Genomic DNA, 22760 nt, shown 5'->3' with positions numbered 1-22760 from the left:
CAGCCTAAAACATAGTTCATAGATAGTTGTTGTGCCCATGAAAAATGTACTTGTGTTATGTTCTGATTGCAAATAAAGTTATAAATAAAGATAATCTAATTAAAAATAAATACAGAAGGAAGGGCAGCCACATATTTCACATTCTGTCTCTGTCACCTACAGTAAACAAACACTTATTCCACATAGTTCAGCACAGGACAGGACAGACGGAGACTATGATGCATTGTGAAACAACAAAGTCAACTCCCATCTTTGGTATGTAGCTATAGGGGTTATTTTTTGTGTGTTCTGTTATTCTGCAACTGTAGGAAGCTGTCATTCTGGAGGCTGAGCAACACACCAAGTGCTCCAAAGTTATGATTTCTCTACTTAATTATTGCACAACAGATTTAATGGTAGTACTGCAGTGGCTGATGAATCAATTTGGAAATATTGTGTCTAGTATTATCCTGTGTTTTTGGTGCTTACAGAGCCATGTCTGTTCACGTTTTTCTCGCTCTACATTGTGTCACTGTGTCTCTGAAGCCCAAGTGGCCTAATGGATAAGGCACTGGCCTCCTAAACCGAGGCATTTTCACCCATTTTCACTGGTTGGATAGCTTACATTAGCAGCTTATTATTTTGTTCTTCTCAAACTAAATAGAGCTCCACACTGAGTTGAGTGCTCTCCGGTAGCTGTGGGGAGAGAGGGGACTAGAGGCTTCGCGCAGTAGGAAGTGCCTACCAATGTGTACTGGCCCCATAACCCAGAGGTTGATGGATCAAAACCAACATGCTCTGCTAATGGTGTTTGTTTTACTGGCAGGTGGAGATTCATCCACCTGCAGAGCCGGAGAGCCCGGCCCCAGCCCCACAGACCCCCAGTGTTAGAGATACGCATGCGCGACTTCAAGAGCCACAGTCCTAGACGTACGCATGCGACAGTTTAAACAGCAACAGATGAAAATGGTGGTACAGCGAACGATATCAAGTGAAAAATTAATAAGACAATGTTATTTTAAAATGCAGCGCTGACTAAAATAATATTTTAACATTAGGTCTATTATATGTCGGTTACGTTATACCTAACGAGACGTCATGCACGTGTATATGTAAGTGTGTATCTATCTATCTGTGTGTAACAGACTGTACAGTCCAAGGTGTGTAGGCATACAGCTGTTTTAGATTAATGTTTATACAGTATTGATAAACAAATCCTTTATTTAATACAATATACACAACTTTTATTTAATACAAATTGAAAAAAAAATACATTTATTGTCTGGAAAAGTGTAAGAACTGTTAGCATATTTTAAAAGGTGTTAATGGCTTTCTCTCTGCCATCTTAACACTTAACTAACTAACTATCACCCCAGGATTTTCCTTTCTGTCCTTTTGTCACAGTGAAATGACCGAACTGTCCGGTAATTTACATTCAAAAGCAGCTGTCATGTAGATTCAACATTCATTTGCATTTGGATTGATTACCTGAGAAGAGATAAAAACATACAAACATTAATATATGTCTTGAAATGCTATTTTACACTTTGCCATAAAAAAAAAATCTGTAAAAGAATAAGAAAATAAATGTGGAATTATAAAGACAAATAACAAAATATAAATCATTGATCATTTTAATTTATTTTCACATTTATTTATGTATATTTATTATTATTCTATTTTTCTGTATATTGACAAAAAATATATTTATTTTTATAAAATAGAATTTATTTATTTCCTTATTCTTTTCCCAATTGCTTTTGCTATTCCTTGAAGGGCCAAGCTGTCAATCAAAGTAGTGAATTCCTGCACATATGTACTCTATTTTATATATATAAAAACAAAATAGAGTAATTTATATGCAATAAATGAATACATGTATATTTTTAAAAATATATAAGTATATACGGAAATAAATTAACAAATAAATAAAAACACTTAATTATTTTTTTTTATTTGATTATTTGTCATTATATTTCCACATTAAATTACACTTTTATTTATTTCTCTCTTTTTTTCTTATTCTTTTGCAGATTTATACTTTTTTTATGGCACTCCAATGTCACCATATCAGAGTTCACAGTCCATCCTATAGAAAATACATCTCAATTGCTCAATAAGAAAATATGAATATTAAAAACTTGTGGTTAAAATAGTTATTTTTTCTCAGTATGTCTACAAATGAACTTTGAAGCGAGACCATGAGTACCTCCAGAGGCCTGGGCAGGGTGCCGAGGCAGCGCTGGACAGCATGATGTACCGATGGGAAGAGACAGGAGCAAGGCAGGCGGTTTGGTATACAACCCTGACTGTGGAGCTGGGATAAAACTCTCTCTGTTGACATACAGAGAGCATCAAGATCACACATTTTATGTTTTAATTTTAAAGTTTCAAGTATTCATGTCATGCACGCCGCCACAGAAAACAATTCTACAGTGCAGTGAACTATTAGAGAAGACCGTCTGGGTGCATTCAACCTGTCTGATCGCATGTGTTGGTGTGATGGTTTTAAAGGGACAGTGTGTAGGATTTGACGGCATCTAGAGGAGTGGTTGCAGATTGCAACCAACTGAGTACCCCTCCGCTCACTTGTCGGAGTGTGTTGAGAACTGCGCTGGCCTTCAAGTAACGGAAAAACGTGAAAGGCTCTCGCTAGAGCCAGTGTTTGGTTTGTCCGTTCTGGGCTACTGTAGAAACATGGCGGAGCACTATGGCGGACTCCATGAAGAGGACCCGCTCCCTATGTAGATATGAAGGGCTCATTCTAAGCTAACGAAAACACAACGATTCTTAGTTTCAGGCGATTATACACTAATGAAAACATTATATTCCTGATCCTGTTCCTTTAAGTACAAAAATAAATTAAAAAACAGTTACTGTAGCTACATGAAGTTTGGAAAGGAAAGAAAGTTTCAAGCCGAGCTACAGTATGGGAGGGGTGGTGGGAAACTGACCTGTGAAAACAGTAACAGCTCAACGTTAGACCAACAGTGAGTGTCTGTGTGAGTGAATGAATGAATGTGTGAGATACTCTACAGGAGATAAGTGAGTATGAAACATGAAGCTGACCTGGGCACGCCGCCAGAAACACGCTGACACCCTGGTCTTTTAAGTCTTCTACAACCTGGTGGATAACACACACACATACACAACATACAGTACATCATGAATACCTTTTCTTCACACATGTAGTCAAGCACGTGTTGACTGTGAGGCTGATGAATGAATTTTATCATTAAGGTCAAAGAGAAGGACGAGATAACAAAGTCATATCAGTATGACTGGTATCTCACATTTTAGTCAAACGCTATGAGAGGTGTGTGTGTGTGTGTGTGTGTGTGTGTGTGTGTGTGTGTGTGTGCGACCAAGAGGGTGTGTCTCCTATTTTCATTATCCAACTGGACATAATGTCTAGCCATAAATAATAATTACTTGATCAGCAGAAAGGAGGACAGCCAACCACTACAGCAGATTTAATGATAATAATAATTTCTTGTAAAAGTCTTTGATCAGCAGAAAGTAGGACAGCTAACCACTATATAAGTTTTAATGAGTAGAAAAAAAGTGAAGAATTGGCAGATTTAGAGCTGGCAGAGGAAGACTGATATCCATTCAAACCAACCTACGCTGAAGTTCCCATCTTAACGGATCAAATTAAACTGCAAAATTTAGTCGAGGCTAAAAATAACTTACAACAACTAGTGTCCTTCTGTTTTGTTTTGTTTTGTTTTTCAGGCATTATACTGTATACATAAAGGCAGATTATATTTAACTTGACCACGTACATCTTTCAGAACTTTAAATCTTCCGCACATGTACCAACCCAGTCTCACGGGAAATATAGAAACATTACAAGGACATTCCGCGTGTCAAGACGACGCATTTTAGGCTTTTTGCGTGTCGATGGAACACAACAAAACTACGGTAACGTCCGCAGTCAGTTTAGGCAACAAAACCACTTAGTTAGGCTCAGGAAAAACATCATGGTTAGGCTTAAAAAAAGTACAGAAATGAAGTAAAACACGTATGGAAACACCGTAATATAACTAGGGAAAACGCGTTACAACTTACAAAACAAAACAATGGTCTCCCGGTTGAAAGACCTGTGTTTGTTGGATCCATCCATCATAAGCAGTATTTCTCACTATTTTATTCTACATCACTAGCTCTGAGCGTAGCATATTTACGCAAATGGGTTTACATTGCAGTCAGTACAGACTACATGGCGTACACATGGCACGCGAAAAGCAAGAAAGGCGTTCTTATTGCACGCTAAATGCCTTGCGAATTATCTTGTCATTCATAAACCTTTTAATAATAAACCTAGCACAAAGCAATAAACTACCACATCAAATAAATAAACATCTGCTTTGCTATTTTTTAGTGTCAAATGATACATCATCTTTGGTTTTCATCGTATGTCATGAAGGATTATATTCATTTGTTGCCTTTAACATGCAGAATTTTATGGAAGCTTATATCCACCAAGAAAAGAAAAAAGTAGGTCCAAATTTTGAGATACTAAGATTTGAGAAACATGCATAACTTTTCATCTTTTTTACAAGTACAAAGGGCAATCATAGTAGGTATTTTCTAGGAAATATCATTGGTTGCATGAGAGATTATGTGTGTTAAATTCCTGGTATGAGAAAGAAACTACCAGTGTGAGAACCGGCCGACGTCTCAAACAAAGAAAAGAGCACCACCTGCAGAAACTCAAAGTGAATTTCAGGTAAAGATGCCGTAGTACCACCCACACTGTTTGATTGACAGATGATCTTTGGGCAGTTAAGTGCAGAATCACCTCACTGACGAGTGCCACGCAGCAAAATAAAGAATGAAAATCAATCATTTATTAGACGGTTTTGATGTTTATGCAAAATGAAACTGTTTTTCACTCACACATTTCACTCCAGTCGGTTCTCTTTCCTCACCTTGCAAAGTGCTGGTATGGCAACAGAGTCCATGAAGGTGACCGAGCTGAGATCCAGAACCAGGCAATGAGCGTGTTTCGATGTCTGGTCTGAGGAGGAGGAGGAGGAGGAGGAGGAGATGAGGGTGGTGGTGGTGGAGATAGAGGTTCGGACTTCAGCTGGGTTCTCCTTCTGAGCACGACTCACTTTCTGGATGTGGTGAAGAAAAGTTACACTTCGAAAATTAGTCAGACACACAGGAAGGAATGTGTCCTACACATGAAGAAGAGGAAGATTGATGCACATCTGGATTCATTCAGTCTCCTAATTGTAACCCCATGGCTCAACCTTGAACTCTTTCACTCAAATAAGCTCTTATTTTACTGATGCTAATGCTCCTCTCTTCATTCTCTCCATCTTCTCTGTGTGTGTGTGTGTGTGTGTGTGTGTGTGTGTGTGTGTGTGTGTTTGTCACCTCTCTGATCTGTGTGAAGACCAATTCAGAGTTGGCAAAGTAAATAGGACTGGAATAGGAGAGTATGGTCACAAAGGGAACTCGCTTTGCCTGTAAAACACAGACAACAGAGACAGAAGCAGTATATGCATTTAATAATAATAATAACTTTATTTGTATAGTACATCTAAACAAGGTCACAAAGTGCTCCACAACATATGTGAGAATAAAACAAAAAAGATGAGTAACATACAAAATATATAAAATATAGTTACAATGATAAAAGCAATGATAAGACTTAAAATAATTGTGTGGAGAAAATAACCCAACACAAAAGTTGCAAATCAGGCATCGGAAAATGCTTTCCTATAAAAAAATGTTTGAAGCAATGATTTAGAAACAGATAAGTTGCGAGTTCCTGAGCTGAGGGGCCTTGATGGAAAAAGCCCGGTCACCCTTAATAAGCTTTGATTAAACTTTCCGCAAAGACGACCGCACAGACATGAGCTGATGTGGAATCGTGACGAGGAAACATTTGGATCTTTACTACTCCTTGCGGGTTTCTTCTCGTGGCAAACAGACATTCTCAAATTTCTCCATTTTCTCCATCCACCCACGTCCGCATAGTAAGAAAACTTTGGATGTGCTCGGACAGGCGAAAACCTGCCGCATGGATCCCCGCGAAGGGCCGTGTCTGATTGAGTGACATCACTTTGGCCTTGCAGACACTCGTGGCTCTCGTGGATGCGGCGAGCATAAATCAAGCATTATTCACCAACCTCGGGACAACTAGCGAGGGTAGGCTTGAGAATCTTAGGTCACGACTTAGAGGCAATAGGGAGTCAAAAGCTCAGTGAAATAACTGAGGGCCTAGACCATGAGGAGCCTTAGAAGTTATTAAAGAATCCTGACTTTAACTGGCAACCAGTGAAGGGAGGCAAGAATTGAGGTGACATGGGACCTACGAGTGGTCTCAGTTAAAATTCGAGCAGCAGCATTCTGCACTAGCTGAAGCCGAGCCACTGAGGATTGACTAAGACATGCAAGCAAAGCATTGCAATAGTTTAACATTGTGCGGTACCTCTATTTTATAACTTGGCACGGCAGTGGACAGAATTTGCAACAGCAGTCTTTTGCATTTACTGTACATTCATTGGCACAAACCCAGTAAGGATTTACTGCATTTGGCACAGAACAAAACAAGTTTTAAGCTCTTGGGACATACAGTAAACCAGTTTGATACTTCAGAGACACAACAGATCTTCTGTTTAACGTAACTTATCTGGCTCTACAGTGTGGGATCAAAGACAGTAAAAAAGAAAGAATATATACAGAATGAATTCATGAAGGGGAACTTCTACAAAGAAGGCCACTGCACACACCATCACTAATGCATGCTAGATAGTTGACAAAGTAGACCGAGGGGAGGGAGTGGTGCAGCAGCCAGCAGAGAAACAGATTGAGGAGAGAATCAAGTGGAGGGAACAGAGAGCGAGACGTTGACAGGAAGTCACTGATGCTCGGAAGCCCAAACAGATTGCCTTTGGTGACATTTTGGTGTTTTGATGTGTGACAGATGGTGGTTTTCAGCCAGGGATGTATTTTTAGTGTGTTTTGGCTGCGTGACAGTTGTACCCTACAGGGTGGTTCGTTAAGTTTATAAAAGACTGTCCTTCACTGAAGAATTTGGCGTCAGTTAACATGTTGATAATGATAAATAATTACATGAATCATTTCCAAACCTGATTCAATATAAACATTAAGATCAACTTCTTTTTTTTTTTAAATGCCTTTCCATCATGTGAATAAACGACATTTATTCAGACGTCGATCTACACCCTGCCCATTAGTATCCATCAAAGGCCTGCTGTGTTGATGTGCATTTGCATTGCAGATTTGCCATGATCCAGCTGAAATAGGGGTGTATTTCACACTGATGGCATTTTAGATATGCTAGGCCACAGCCTGCAATCAGCTAAGATCCTGAGGGGTCATGTAAGGTCAGTGTGATTCATCTCTATATCAGTAAAGCATCGTAAGGAGTCGAGCCTTTGCATACTGAAGGTCTGTAATGGCCTGCTGCCCAATCATGAACAATTACATTATTAAATTCACACAGTGAAACATCATGTTGTTGTTAAATTATACAGACAGACATACTTTGGTCTTTTGAACATTTAGCTGCATCAATTTTCTTTAATGTGAAAGTGTCAGCCCCTAATTGTCCTATTAATACTTTCCATACTAATATATTATTATGGAAGTGATTTATAGTTGTATAATAGTAGTATATCAGTACCAGTGGCAGACTGTCTGAGGGGCGAAAAGACAAAAAAGGGGCACGTGTTTTTTTCTTTTCGCCCCTGCCCCTCAGTCAAATTTGCAGCTTCATATGTCTGTCCGTCATATGACACATAATGTTCCCTACTGTGGCAACATCAGAGGTCCATAGCTTTAGAAAATTGATTGTGAAAAACAGAAACTCCAAACAATGTTTTTGGGAAAACCAGAACAGTCAGAGGAGAGTTCAGATCAAACTTATTGAGCTCTGAGTGAGTTACTGATTGAAAGCATTTTAAAAGCTCCAACACCGTGTTCCTCACCCAAACCACAACACTGTACAGGGACGGCACCAGACAGGCACCCTAGAAACATGATGGCAACACAGAGGCGGCATTCAAAGCGTTGTTTGGTTGGATTTCTTAATTACCTCGGGGTTTAACTTTACTCAACTTACCTTGAAAAGCACCAAACTTTAATCAAACAGTTTTTTTAAACAGGTTTTTTTCAAAAACTTATTGTCAGGAGACCTGTGAGACAGATTGAGCTTACCTCAGTGTAGAGTCCCACATCTCTGTAACAGTCTGTACCAGGAATATGACCCAAAACAACAGTGGAGGAGCTGGAGGACGAGGACAAGATGAAAGACATAAACAAGGGAATATTAATGAGTGCACGTCTGCCTGGGAGACAAGTGAGAGGAGGGAAGGAAATACAAAACTTCTTAGATGTATGAAAAAATGTCGAAATGAGTCAAATGAATCAATGAGTTAAGACAAGACAAATCTACACAATATCCTTTTAGCACATATATATAATGTGATTATCAGTCTTTGCCCCAATAGATAATGACCCAACCCTAACGTCCACACTCACAGACTTTGAGGCGCGCTTATCTAAAGTCGGTGAGGTTTAGAGCTGTCCTACTGTCAAATCGTCAAGTGCTTGAGGGCTTCTCTTGCTGACATTTTGAGCCTTCTATGAACACTTTCCGTAAGTCCGCATTTCTGCAGACTTTGCCTGAGGGAATTACCCACAATTCATAGCCTTGTGATGTTAAATACTGGGTTACCAGGGGGGGAAAAAGGTAAACAAAGAGGACGGCACATGGGTGTTCAGCCAGACATATCTAAATTTACACAGAAACATCAGGCTACATTAACATTAAGGATTTAAGATAGTACATATTAAGAAAACACATGAAATCAGAGGAATACAAGCATTAGACTATATTACACACCTGGTTTATTCATCAACCATTTCTTTTAATTTCGCTTAATGATGCTGTTTTGACATCCATCCATCCATTCATACATTTCCTTCTGCTTATCCGGAGCCGGGTCGCGGGGGCAACAGGCTTAGCAGGGAGTTCCAGACATCCCTCTCCCCAGCAACGTTTTCCAGCTCTTCCTGGGGGACCCCGGGGCGTTCCCAGGCTAGACGAGATATATAATCTCTCCAGCGTGTTCTGGGTCTGCCCCGGGGCCTCTTACCAGTTGGACATGCCCGGAAAACCTCTAAAGGGAAGCGTCCAGGAGGCATCCTAATCAGATGCCCGAACCACCTCACAGCTGCTCTACTCCGAGCTCCCTCCGGATGTCTGAGCTCCTCACCACCCTACGAAGGAAGCTCATTTCAGCCGCTTGTATCCGCGATCTCAAACTTTCGGTCACGACCCAAAGCTCATGACCATAGGTGAGGGTTGGAACGTAGATAGACTGGTAAATCAAGAGCTTTGCCTTTCGGCTCAGCTCCTTCTTCACCACAACGGTCCGGTACAGCCGCTTTGACAAAACAAGTAAATTGATTATTTGATAATTACCTCTCGTCTACTCCGTAAGGCCTGGAAAAATTTCGAAACAGACCGTAAAAAAAAAGGCATAATAAAGCCAAGCCTACATAACATGTTTTGGCGTCGTCAAGGTAACGTGATATGTTGCTGCAAAGTGCTGTCCCATTCATATTTATAGCATTTCAGGACCTTGCAGCCTCTCACACTCAAACCATTTATCCGGTGACGTCAGTCAAGTCCCTGAGGGTTCAGGGTTTAAGGCCATAGGGGGGACATTGGGATTGGGCCATTCACATCAAAATGATAAAACAAAAACAAAAAACACTCTTCCTCCTATGTAAATGTACATTATGATCATGATTACACAGTAATGTTTAACTGATGTAAAGTGCCCCATGATATTTACTGACAGTTGTGTCCTGAAGATGAGTATCAACAGAGAGAAGACGACAGCAACAGCCAGACCCAGGTCCAGGTTAAAGACCAGCGTGGAAATCAGCGACGCTACCCACACCAGCTGAAGGAGAGGAGGGAGAGGAGAGGACCAGGATCAGATCTCTATGGTTTGTAGCCATGGTTTGAATACTGATGTATGTATGTTTGTGTGTGTGTGTGTGTGTGGCCCACCAGGTCTAATCTGTCAGACTTCCAGAGCACACACACATCTTTGAACTGCACCAGCATCCCTTGCAGGTTCACCACGATGATCACTGCCAAAACTGCCTGGAACACACAGCAGGGCATTACTGAAGTGAATATAACTGAACAAGTGAATCATCCCGACAGTGAGTCTCATCCAGATGGAGTATGACTTGACATTTCTTAAAACATCTTCACTGATATGCTCTATTATTCCATCATCTTAGTATTCTATCTTCTGCTGGTATTTATTTCAAAGCCATACTGTGTGGAGAGCTGTCAACACAAACCTTTGATGTACCTCCTTAAGAATATATACTGTATGATGAACATAAATAATGTTTGTTATGTCATTATGCACTTCACCTTTGGCAGCTGCTCAAAGAGGTGACCGATCTTCAACAGGATGGTTAGCATCAACAGAGCTGATATCAAACCGGCCATCTAAGACATGAGAATAAACCACAACAGAAGGACAATAAGTAAAGGAAAGAGGAGAGAGACCATTTAAAAGAGTTTTATAATGAATTATACAGAAAGTCTTTAAAGGGCGGGTCCATCTGCGTTCTTTCCCATTTTTGCAAGCAGTGATGTAGCAACAAAGTTGGAAAATAACTGAAAGGATTAGTTTGGATTTTTTTACTCTCGCATTCTGCGAGGTAAAATGACTGGTGGCTTTAAAGAGAGTGATGTAACAGCTTCAGTTCCCCGTTGGAAAGGGGTGTCTGACCGTGAGGCAAAGCAGCTGTGGACGATCAACTTAAATCAATATCAGTACGCCATATTTAGAATATCTACACAGCTTTACCTCGCCATCAGACAGCCCCTTCTGACCGGGAAGTGAAGCCATTATATCATTCTCTTCAAAGCCACCGGACTACTTTGACAAAAACAGTAATTATACCTCGCAGAACACAGGAGTTGCTGGTCTACCGCTGCATCAATCGGTTAATTTGTTTATGTTATTGTGTGACTTTCGGATCCGAACTAACGTGGCGTCCACAGTGGTACATTGCTTCATGCTACTTTACTACATGCTACATTACTCCTGTCTGCTTCTCCAAACTGCATGTCAACCGCCATCTAAGTTACTGTATGTAATACATACTGAATGGATAAAAATATATCGTCATCATGCAGAAACCATGTGGAAACACATGGGAAAACGATTTTAGAAGGGCTTGGGAAATTAGCATATTGCTAAAACATACATACTTTGACCAAAATTTGAATGTTTGGATTTGAAAACATAAGGAACACCACTGGAAAGCTACAGAATGAACTTAAGAAAAAATATATATATATATATAATGTGCCCGCCCTTTTATCACAGAGCAAAGACAAAAGTATGTTTTGGGTTGTTATGTCTTTTTGGAAAAGAATACAATACCTGTGTTTTGACACCAATGCTTTCCTGAATCAAACTGCGAGAGAAGGAGCAGCTGACAGCGAAGCACTGGAAGATTCCTCCTATGGTGTTACACAGACCCAGAGCCAGCAGGTCCTGAGGCACACACAGACAGACAGCAGCAGGGATAAGAAGCATGGAGTGTACTCAGGGTAACTGATTGGTCTGTCGATTATGTCCAGGCCCTGAAATAACATCGTTGGGTAAGGGTAACCTTTTAAAAAAATAATGTTCCTGCCTCAACATTACTTCTGTTTTCAGACTTATTAAGCGCGTCTTCATTTGAAGAAATCTCTGGACATCACTTTAATCTGTGTCGGTAATCAATAAGAGCTGAGATAACATCAAAGGAAAAGTATGTAGGATCTGGGGGTATCTAGCAGAGGTTGCAGATTACAACTTCTCCTGTGTGCCAAGCGTGTAGGATTGCGATGGTGGCCGACGGGAAAATGCAAAAGGTCCTCTCTAGAGCCAGTTGTTAAGAGTGCTTGAGTGTGTGTGTGTGTACTTGGGAAGTGAGTGGTGAAGCAAGAGAGAGAGAGCGGCAGCAACGGGAGCAAGTAACGTTATCGACTCCGGCTCAAGCAGGAAAAGTTGACAGAGTTTGGTGTGTTCGTTCTGGGCTACTGTAGAAACATGGTAGACTCTGTGGAGAGGACCCGCTCCCAATGTAGATATAAACGGCTCATTCAAAGGTAACGAAAACACAACGATTCTTATTATCAGGTGATTACACTGATGGTGGTTATACACTAAAGAAAACATACTTATTGATATCATATTCCATTTCTGCCAATAGATCCCCCTAAATGTTACACACTGGTCATTAACACAGCTCACAGTTGAATTCCCTTGAGCTTCAGTAGCCTTTTGTTAATAAGACACGAGTAAGCTTATATTATTATCATATTATTATAAAACAGATGCAGATTTGGAAGACTAATTCTTTCTGTTTAGAAAAAAACTTTAAACTGTTTCTTTCACTTTCTCTACACACACTCTACTCTGAATCTGTAATGTGATTTCTTTATGATTTTGCATCTGTACATAACATGCACTTTTATACCTGTTTTTATTTTTGCAATTTATTTTCTAAGCCCTACAACAAAAGCATGATGGTCCCCGGCTGAAATACGTGAGAGTGACAACTACCATGAATGTACCTGACTGGAGTCCACGTGGTAGTCGTGTCTCTGGGCAAACATTGTGCCCATGGCTGTGAGGAAACTGAAGCTGACCAGAGCCACAGACAGAGCTGGGATGAACAGCTCTCTGGCCTGAGAGAGAGAGGGGAGGACTGGGGAGGACAAGCTAGAGAAGAGGAGGAGGAGGAGGAGGAGGAAGAAGGAATGAGATGGCAGCTTGATAAACTGAATGACTAATTCTGATTAATTCTTCAAAGAAATGAAATATACAGTCAGTAATATAAAGAATTATCACCAACAGTTTAAGCTGAGTCACCCCATGAATTACAATAACTCTCTTAACGTAAAGGGACTGCGCTTTACAACACAAGCCAGCATTCACCGACTCTCACACACATTCATACCGCCGGTCTTCTGACTGGTGGATGACCCGCTCTACCTCCTGAGCCACAGCCGCCCCGAAAAGCTAAGAGCTATCAAGGATAACACAATAAAGCTAACTGGCTTATTTTGTATGATGAGAACAGAAGAATGAAGAATGGGAGGTTGGGAGGAGGTCAAAATGTCAGAAAGATGAATAGAAAAAGTCTTAGAGCTTTAAATGATATGGTAGAGGCATATTAACTAACAAACAAATACATCGGTTTGCCAATATACTGTGTATATACAGCATTTTAGTAAACAGTATGAGCAAGTAGTAATACAATAAATCATAATATATTACCGGTACATATCTTTTTCATTGCTTTTTTCAAGGCTTTGAAATGAATTATTCCTTTAAAAGCAGTTTCCCGAGTTTTGCTCACCAGCTTCAGTCTAAATCCATATTGCTTGAAGTCTTCAACAAAGTATAAATCAAAACAATAGTCTTAAAAAATATATCTTTAGAAAATAGCTAATAATTGAATGACAAGGACAAACAGACAATGACACAGTTCTACTGACCCAGTGGGTATGTCTCCCACCACCTGGACGGTGTACTGTCCAACCAGATCCATCTGCACCGACAGGAGGGTGCCCAGGACAATCTGTGGAAGAAAAACAATGGACGTGACATTTTCTGCACAATTTGGAAAACAACCATTGACATTATTCTCCATCTAAATGTCAGATCTATCAGTGATTATTTTGCAATCAATGCACATGGAAGTACACAAACACACATGATCATAATCAGATACAGTCCGTCCACTGATGTAGCTGGCTTTGGATCCCAGTGGTGGGTTGAAGCCATTTTCCCATCACACTCTGTAAGTTAACAGAACTCAACAGGCATGAACCGACAGGGAAAAGGTTCTATGGAAGTTTGTCAGTCTTTGTTTACTATACCTCAACATGCCGTTAAAAATCTTGCTATGGTATTATAGGTGGCAGATTGTATTCATCCATGTTGTTTAACTCAACAGGTTACTACTAAAAATGTACTTTCTGACAGTAAAAGTAAAAGTCATGGAATTTAAAGATGATAAAAGACAATCATTTAACTTATTTAAAAAAAATCTGAATCACATTAATTTGCCAAGTACATATATACAAGGAATTTGACTCCGGTTTTATGCATCTCAATGTACTTACAAATAAATAGAAATAACAGCTAGGAGGAACAAGGACAATAAAGCTAGGACAAAAATAACAAGCTAAATATTTTCGTAGTGGCTTTTGTACTATTATATTTGAATTTAGAGGCTTTAGTTACAATAATCTACAGTGAATTACTCAATTACATATAACCTTAAAGGTGCTAAATTCAATATCAAGAGCATTAATATAGCAGCAAACAGCTATTTGCTATGTAAAGATATAGAGGAGTAATGTCTAACTTGAGCAGAGAATGAAGTCGCTCTCCCTCTGTGTGTGTTGTGAGTCGAGCTTCTCTGTGCTTTGTTGACATAGCCGGGACGGCCGCGTGTCCTTTTAGTGCATGTTAGTGCATGAGAGCGTGCTCAACTGGCTAGATCACGGCCGCTGCTCTGCACTGCTCTCATACAGCTAAGCATGGCGGCGACGCAGAAGCGTAGCACCCACCCCCCGGTTCCCGCCCAGATAAACAATGTTAGCTCTGTCAGCACTTTCGCCATTGTTTGCATTGTTAGCACCGTTAGCTGCAAGCCACCATAGCCGCACCTTTAGCACCTTTAAAAATATTTTATATATAATGTTAAATAAAACAAAACCCCATCCGAAGTCAGAATGATGATTAATCAGTGACCAGGTGCAGATATTTATTTTATGTGGGGATTTGTGGTTTTAGTGAAAAAAAACTGATTTTTATATAACTGTGAGTCATTCATCAGTTCATCACTGTGGCATCTGTCCATCTGGGTGCGTCTTATGGGCCTATGAGTCTACTGAGTGTGTGTGTATATGTGTGTGTGTGTGTGTGTGTGTGTGTGTGTGTCTGTGGGGGTGCATCCCTCACCAGTATAAGTTCCCATGGTATGGCCAGAGGCAGTTTGTTCTTAAAGCGCTCATTCAGCAGCTTGCCTCCGATGAGTATCACCATGGAAACCAAGGAGACTGACAGCGCTCCTGGTACAGCACTGGTCACTCCAAGCAGAACATCCCATAAAGTCTGGAAGAGGACACACACACACACACACACACACAGTCAGTTTAAAACACTTTGTATGGCCTTTAAAAACAAAACTATAGCAACAGGTAACTTTAGTAACTTCAATCTCAACTACCACATGATTAACAAAATGACTAATACTGTGTGTACACTCATTTCTATGCAGACATTTTAGAGAAGACGGTGTGATTTTCTTAGGTGTAAACTGCTCCAGTTCATACTGAACATTATGGTCCGGTGAAACCCACCACCTGGCTGCAAGCAGCTGATAAGCAACCTGCGCACACCTTGAAATCCTGCCCATGTAGAGGTGACAAGGTGCATCCTTAGAGGAGTTTGATGCTAACCTTGAATTTGCTCTCTGTAGTGCCAAGAATAAAAACAAAGCTATCGCTCACTCACAGCAGCGGCCCCCGCAGCAGTCAGAAACGCACTTTTATTGCCAAGACAACAATGTGCCAAGATAATTCAATTATTCAGGTTTTAAGAGGTTAAGGTGAGGTGTAGAGATACAGTTAGGGTCTGACAGTACTGGTCCAGGAGATGGGATGTGACCTCCAGTCCATCATTATCATCAACTTCTGGCCTGTAGTGTGCATGGAGTTGTACCTATGACCCTCCAGGTCGTAGCCAATGAGAGCAATGAAGCCAAAACCTCTGAGGTGAACACACCAGTTCAGGCTCCTTCCCCCCAAAGATGTTTGAACTTCCACTGCTAAGCTCCACACTGCCTAAATCTGCTACTTATTGTCCTTGGATCCACCAAATTCAATAATATCCATTTAGCTAATGTAATGACAGAAATCCTCAGGGCCATGTTTCAGCTTTACAGGCGGACTGATGAATTATGGGAAAACCCAGAGAGACCAGCTAAGAGAGGACTTCTCTTGCCCAAGGATACTTCAGCAGTGTTGAAGCGTGCCAACACAGTGTTTCAACTGACCCAAGCTGAAGCCAGCAGTCCAGAGTGCCTCTGTGCAGGTATTCCCATCATCAGTGGCAGCTGTATGATGAGCACATGCAGACCTCCTGCTGTGGTGTAGCCTCTGATTACAGGATCAGACAGCCAGCGACACACACTGCCTCCACGTAGCAGGTACAGCAGGAGCTGAGGGAACACACACACACAAACACACACACACACAGCTTTAGTTTAATTTTTCTTTTTATCTCTTCTGAATATCTATGCAGAATGCTGCCTCTTTATTTCTGAGTGACTTATACAACATGACAATTTATATCTTCCATCACTGAAAAATGTTCTGCCAACAAACTCCACTTTAGCTACCAAAAACATCTGGATTAATATGAAGTGCATTGGCTTGCCCAATCTCTACAAACAGGATGTAAATTCATGGCATTGTGGGAACCAGTGGGCAACCTCTGGGTCTGAGAAGTGAAGCCAATGCTGAAGTGCCTTAAACTTGAATTCTTTCTAATAGCCAGCAGGGGGCGACTCCTCTGGTTGCAAAAAGAAGTCTGATTGTATAGAAGTCATTGAGAAAATGAGCCTACTTCTCACTTGATTTATTACCTCAGTAAACATTGTAAACATGAGTTTATGGTCCCAATCGCTAGTTTCAAGTCTCCTTCGATACAGCATGATGTTCATTTAATAAATTATGGTCCCATTTATAAAATGTCTTATTCAGCGTTTGGTTGTACTTAGCTCCACCCTCTCATGTCACTTCTGGTTGCAAAAAATCAAGATGGCGACGGACAAAATGCCGAACTTGAGGCTTCAAAACAGCAGTCCACAAACCAATAATAATAATAATAATAATAATAATAATAAATTGGACTTATATAGCGCCTTTCAGAAACCCAAGGACGCTTATGGGTGACATCACAGTGACTACGTCCATTTCTAATATACAGTCTATGGTGGGAACCCAGTGAGGGATCTTGACATTGTCAATGCACCCATGACCCCTACAGGTTGGTCAGGGGTACCTGCAGAGAGGGGTGGAACCTCCCACACACTCCAGAGGAGAGGACAAAAATATACCCAACAACAACAACAACACAGACTCAGGAATGCATTTTTTTTACAGTATTAAAGCTTTGGGGCAGATCATTTCTTTACCTCAAGTTGACGTGCAATGAACACAAGTGAGTGTTTCAGAGAACACAGCAGGTTGTGAATGCACAACAATAGATGAAATTTGATACTTTGTTGGATGTTTGCAGGGAAAGTCCTCTTTTCTCCTGCTTGCCTCCATAATGGGGCCAGAGGTCAGAGGTGAACGTCAGCTGCACAGCGATGAGCGTGAGCCTCTGTATTCTGTTTGTCCACGTATTGTCTAATGTGTGTGTGCGTGTGTACCTGTATGAGGCCACAGAGGAAGGTGAGTTGTACAGCCGCGTTCACTTTGGCCGCTTCCACATCAATTTGACTCATTTCAGCACCATTGCTATGTGACTCCACGTCGGCTGTCACAGACCCGATCATGATGGCCAGGACGGCAAACGTACCTGTCACACATAAACAGACACAGAACTCCTTAACTCCCTTAACACTAGAGTGTTAGGTTTAAGAGTATTTGGTAATCACATGGACTCATACTGTGTGTACTACATTATTTTGTAACTTTAATTAAACTGCTACAGTAAGTAGTGGGGCGGCTGTGACTCAGGGGATGGTGCGGGTCGCACTTTAACCACAAGGTTGGCGGTTCGATCCCGGTCTCCTCCTGTCTGCATGTCAAAGTGTCCTTGAGCAAGACACTGAACCCCAAGGTGCTACCTGGGTGCTTTACAGCAGCTCACTGCTCCTAAATGCTTAGGATTGGTTAAATAAAGAGGTCAAATTTACCGCTATGTATGTGACGATATAAAAAATAAAGTTTAAGTTTGTTTTTTTAACAGGAAAAATAGCTCAGATTATTGTAGAACTACAGTGTGATTTTTATGCTACTAGAATTTGAGCAAGTTTGTGTTTTTCTTAAAAGGGACTGTGTGTAGGATTCGGCAGAATCTAGTGGTGTGGTTGCAGATTGTAACCAACTGAGTACCCCTCCGCTCACTCCTCCCTTTCCAAGACTGCGGTAACGTGAGCAAATGAGTGCAAAACCATGTTAATGCTGTTCACCTCGCTCAGAGGCTATCCTTACCATAATAACACCACTTTAGAAACAACAGTAGTCAGACGGCGGCTGGCGGTACCACGGTTTTGAACTCTGCGGCTCACGTTAACGTTCTCAAGTGTGTCGGAGAACTACGGTGGCCTTCAGGTAACGGAAAAACGTGAAAGGCTCTCTCTAGAGCCAGTGTTTGGTTTGTCCATTCTGGGCTACTGTAGAAACATATTTGTGCCAATATTAAGCATTTTTCAGTTTTTCAAATTGTGGAAGGCAGTTTCTAGATATGGATGCCCTTCCAGAAAAAGAAAAATAAAGGTAGGCAGTCACCAATGGAGATGTGTCTGGAAGTGCCGAAGATGAAGTAGATGATCAGAGGATAGAAAGAGCTGTAGAGACCATACGCTGGAGGAACTCCCGCCAACATGGCGTTGGCCATACCTGGGAAAGAAGAAGAGAGGTAGTGCGTTTCATAAACTGTTTCTTCAAGTCACTTTCTTATCAGAGTGGTGACTATGCATTTTTGAAAAGAGGATTTTTAGTTGTTGTTTTTTTCATGAAACATTCTCTTTTAGGCTCACAGACACTCTTTGCAGCCCAAGTTGCTACCTTCTGTGCATGTTTTATCCAGAGATACACTTTCATTCAGATCACTGTAACTGCATTCTCATCTTACACCCTTCCAACCTGCAGTTACAGTTGAAGTTGTTTAAAACCTGGTAAGGCTTTTTGTGTGATTATCATCTGTTGCAGCATCCTCACCCAGTGGCAGCTGTATGATCCCAACACTGACTCCGGACACCAGGTCCCCAATAGTGTTTTCTCTGAGGGAGTAGCGAGGCAGCCATACCAAGACAGGAAAAAAGCCCAGCAGAAAGCCCTTCAACCTGGGACCGGAACACCTGGAGGAACACACACAAACACACGCGATTTAAGGCATTGAGCTTCAGATAAAGGGCCTTAAACACCTGTTAGCCCTATAAACTAGCCCAAACTAACACACAGAAAAGTGAAAAATTAAAACTTATCCTTTGACTTACCAACATTGTGCTTTCACCTTCTCCAAAATGGACAGGGACTTGTTTTCTACTCGCTGCCCAAGGACATCTATCTGGGCTTCGTCCAGGGGAACAGCGAGATGAGGCTGCTTGTAGTGAGGAAGGCCATTATCCTCAACGCTGTCCATCTGAAATCAATATCAAAGATTACTGGCAGAAAGTCAAGTTTCACTTTGTTCTCGTCACAATGCTGGTTGTGTTTAATGTGTCTTGTGTACTATTCTTTACATGTATGAGTGTAAAATGTGTACATGTATTTACATGACAAAGAAGATGAGTAGTAGTAACTGTACAGATAACCAAAACAAACCAAAGCGGTGAGAGAGAGAGAGCGAGAGATAGAGAGAGAGAGCGGCTGACCTAATCTGTATCACAACGAAGCCGCACGAGTACAGAGTTCACATGTGCGATAGTGTGCATGTATGAGGGTAACACACACACGCACAAACAGCTCCAAAAACTCTCACACGTGAGTCGGGGAAAGTTGAGAACAGCCTTGAACTCACATGCACATTATAGTGAGTAGCCCCTTTTCTCCCCCCCTTCACCCCCCATTCAGTACGTCTGAATGCCTCCATTATCACAGCTCAGCTTTCAGAGACTCATGTTCTGAATGTGTGTGTGTGTGTGTGTGTGTGTGTGTTTGTGTGAAAGAGCGAGCGAGAGAGAGAAAGAGAGCAAATGAGAAAGAGAAATATTTTCTGTTTTAATCTATTTTAATGTATTCCACTTTGCACAATGGGTAATTTCAAGTCATTCCAACTGAGAAAATGTGAAGTTAATTGAAAGACCGACATGCGGGAAATGAAGAACGAGAGGCACATGTAGAAAGAAAGAAGACAAAGAGAATGAAGAGAGAAAAAACTGTTGTTTTTGTTGTCCTTTTAATCTCACCACAATAAGAAACTGGAACAGCAAACTATTTTAAAAAAAAATTAAAGTGTTACTCAAGGATTATACAAATGGAAAAGGCTGCAGGTCATTAAAAATAAATAACAGCAAGTAAAACAACTGCCCACAGTTTCGACTTGTAAATGGGAAACTTTGGGTTGTATTTTAGCGTAATTTAAGGCCTGAAGGTACGATCGTTAACACAATTGGGCGCCAGACATACAATTAAGTCTGTCTTTAATAACTCAGGGGTGCAGTTTAGGCCTAACTTCTCTGTGTAACCCACACTACAAAATAAATTAAGGATTTAAAGATAATTCTGAGGAATAACCTCATAAGAAAGATAACAACCAGGTCAAATGTAGTTTGAAGCAGATCTTATTTCATAGGTTTATTTCTCCAAGCATATACATACAAGAAATTTGACTCCAGTTTTTAAGCAGCTCTCTTAATGTACGAACAGAATAGGAATAACAGAATAAAAATAAATAAAAATCAAATGTATATATACACAACTCCGGGAGTTGTAAACAATACAACTAGTGCAAAGAAATAAATGAATCATCAAATACAAAGCATGTTCATTGTTTAAGAATAATAGATGTGTCAGGGTCAGGTCCAGAAGATGTCGGATAGCAGGGCTGAGCATCTGGGGTCACCTGGGGAAACAGATTAGGAGAGCTGTAAACAAACTATAAAGTTGGAAGCAATACTACTACAATCTGTGCAGTTCTCATATATTAGGCCTAAGTGCAGGCATGGTGTTTGTTTTTAGAAAACTAAAAAAGGAGCAAACGGTTCAAGAATGAAATTTCCGGTATGAAAGAACAGTAAAAGATCAAAATTAAATTAAATTCTATTTAAATTTTTTCTTTATTGTTGTAGATGATGTAAACAAAAATAAAGGTTCTCTTCCTCTTCAATCTCGGTCTAGTCTAGTCAATTATAGGCCAAGTGAAGATAATACAATTTTGGCTTGTATTTCTAAACATGTCCAAAGTTTAAGTCCACTAAGTACAACCAGAGAGTGTACAATGTTGGTACAACAAGCTACACCAGACAGGAATAGGAGACAACTTGAAGTATAAGCACTTATACTTCACGATAGATAGAAGTCCATCTATCTATGTACAGTATGTATCTATCTTAGTACAGTAAACAGTATTTGTTTAGGTGATTTAATCGGTGAGTGACGTTGTCAGACATGAGTTAACTAGAATTAGGGTCAGAGAGCCAGATAGCTCCACAAAAAGGGACTTTATTTTAGATGAACTTCCCCTTTAACATCAAATTGTGTATCTGCATTAAATACACAAAACAGAGGGAGATGCATGACATTAACTGCATTGCACATGCATTTTCTTATGGTAATCCTAATTATTAACTCAAAGCCAGATGATACATAAACAATAGTCCAGTTAAACATGGGAATTTAGTCATAAAGTGAACAGACAAAGACATGGCATTATCAAAGTGATAAACCTTAAAGAATGACTCACTTTAGATGCACTGGGTGAAGCCAGGAGAGCAGGTCTGGCCTGGAACAGGTCTGGCTGGTAGAAGGACAATCAGAGAAATGTTCTTCCTCCTCCCCTCCTAGTTAGGAGCACTGATTGTGTGCAGATTAAGCTCACCTCTGCCTAGTTGCATTTTAACAGCATAGGTGAGCCTGTGGCTCCTCTCAGAGCTCATCAGGATTATGGCAGACACGAAACACTTTATTACTATTAAAAAGAAATTTCACACATTACTTGACAGGAGTATCCACAGTTTATGAGCTTCAGTCTGTTTGTTTACTTCCTATTTGATTGATTATCATTGGCAGACTTCAATCAGGTGACGCTAAAAGTGTTTTAATTGGTTTGCGGTATAGTACTCCCTAGCATTTGCCTTATCAGTTAATTAGTTTAGTTTTCATAAAACTATGATCGACTTGAGGCTGCCAACAAACGGAAACGTGTTCGGAAAAAAACGCTGAGGATCGATCATTTCAAAAACTAAAACAGAAAGCGTCCGTCGTCCCACAGCCTACAGGTGTCAGCAATCCTCTGCTGTGCAGAAAAGGAGCAGTGTGCTGTTTCATTGGCTGGCTGCTACAGTATAGAGGGATATTTATCTTTATTAGGCAAAAGAAGCTCAAACCCAAAATGCAGTATTATAAAACATGATAGGCCTACAGACTGATCTAACAAGATACCCAAACAGTTTGATTTGTTCACAGTAAATATAGCATTTATCTATCTTTCTACATCACTCTTGATTTGACAATGGTATACTGATGTTTAAAATGTAGCACTAATAAAGTGAAACACTACATTTGGAGAAATGTCTATGTCCTATGAATAGAAAAATACAACTGTCCACGCAGCACTGACTTCAGTAGTGTATCTGTCTCAAAAGCAGCATGAGGTTTCTGATGCGTTCGGCACGGCAGCGAGGCGACTGGTGCAGCGGCAGCTCGAAGAAAGAGAAGGTGAAGCTCCGAGAGAAACTGAGGTTGGTGACGGGACGCAGTGGCGGGAGACGGGGAGGACGAGGCACCCGACGCT

At 40.7% G+C, this 22760-nt stretch overlaps 1 protein-coding gene across 2 annotated transcripts in view; it reads right to left on the bottom strand.

Annotated features, from left to right (window-relative positions):
* Positions 1-1193: 1193 nt before the first annotated feature.
* slc26a6.1 (solute carrier family 26 member 6, tandem duplicate 1) overlaps positions 1194-22760 on the bottom strand; it is a 24674-nt gene continuing 3107 nt past the window's right edge. The window contains exons 2-20 of one of the 2 annotated variants that reach the window (XM_074644705.1): positions 22587-22760; positions 19303-19448; positions 19025-19164; positions 18593-18703; positions 17509-17657; positions 16126-16290; positions 15030-15182; positions 13556-13638; positions 12629-12776; positions 11448-11561; positions 10424-10501; positions 10046-10141; positions 9829-9935; positions 8179-8248; positions 5368-5457; positions 4914-5102; positions 3049-3103; positions 2189-2313; positions 1194-1467 (exon numbers count right to left, since the gene is read on the bottom strand). The exon at positions 22587-22760 is cut by the window's right edge and continues 45 nt beyond it. In XM_074644705.1, the coding sequence (XP_074500806.1) occupies positions 1438-1467; positions 2189-2313; positions 3049-3103; positions 4914-5102; positions 5368-5457; positions 8179-8248; positions 9829-9935; positions 10046-10141; positions 10424-10501; positions 11448-11561; positions 12629-12776; positions 13556-13638; positions 15030-15182; positions 16126-16290; positions 17509-17657; positions 18593-18703; positions 19025-19164; positions 19303-19448 (2049 nt within the window). In that variant the 5' untranslated portion in view covers positions 22587-22760 and the 3' untranslated portion in view covers positions 1194-1437. The remainder of the gene's footprint in view (positions 1468-2188; positions 2314-3048; positions 3104-4913; positions 5103-5367; positions 5458-8178; positions 8249-9828; positions 9936-10045; positions 10142-10423; positions 10502-11447; positions 11562-12628; positions 12777-13555; positions 13639-15029; positions 15183-16125; positions 16291-17508; positions 17658-18592; positions 18704-19024; positions 19165-19302; positions 19449-22586) is intronic. The other variant, XM_074644706.1, reaches the window with a different exon arrangement.

The sequence above is a fragment of the Sebastes fasciatus genome, chromosome 8 (assembly GCF_043250625.1).
Source record: "Sebastes fasciatus isolate fSebFas1 chromosome 8, fSebFas1.pri, whole genome shotgun sequence".
NCBI classification, from domain to species: domain Eukaryota; kingdom Metazoa; phylum Chordata; class Actinopteri; order Perciformes; family Sebastidae; genus Sebastes; species Sebastes fasciatus.
Note: the sequence above shows the minus strand (reverse complement) of the source record. Positions and strands in the feature narration are given on the sequence as shown.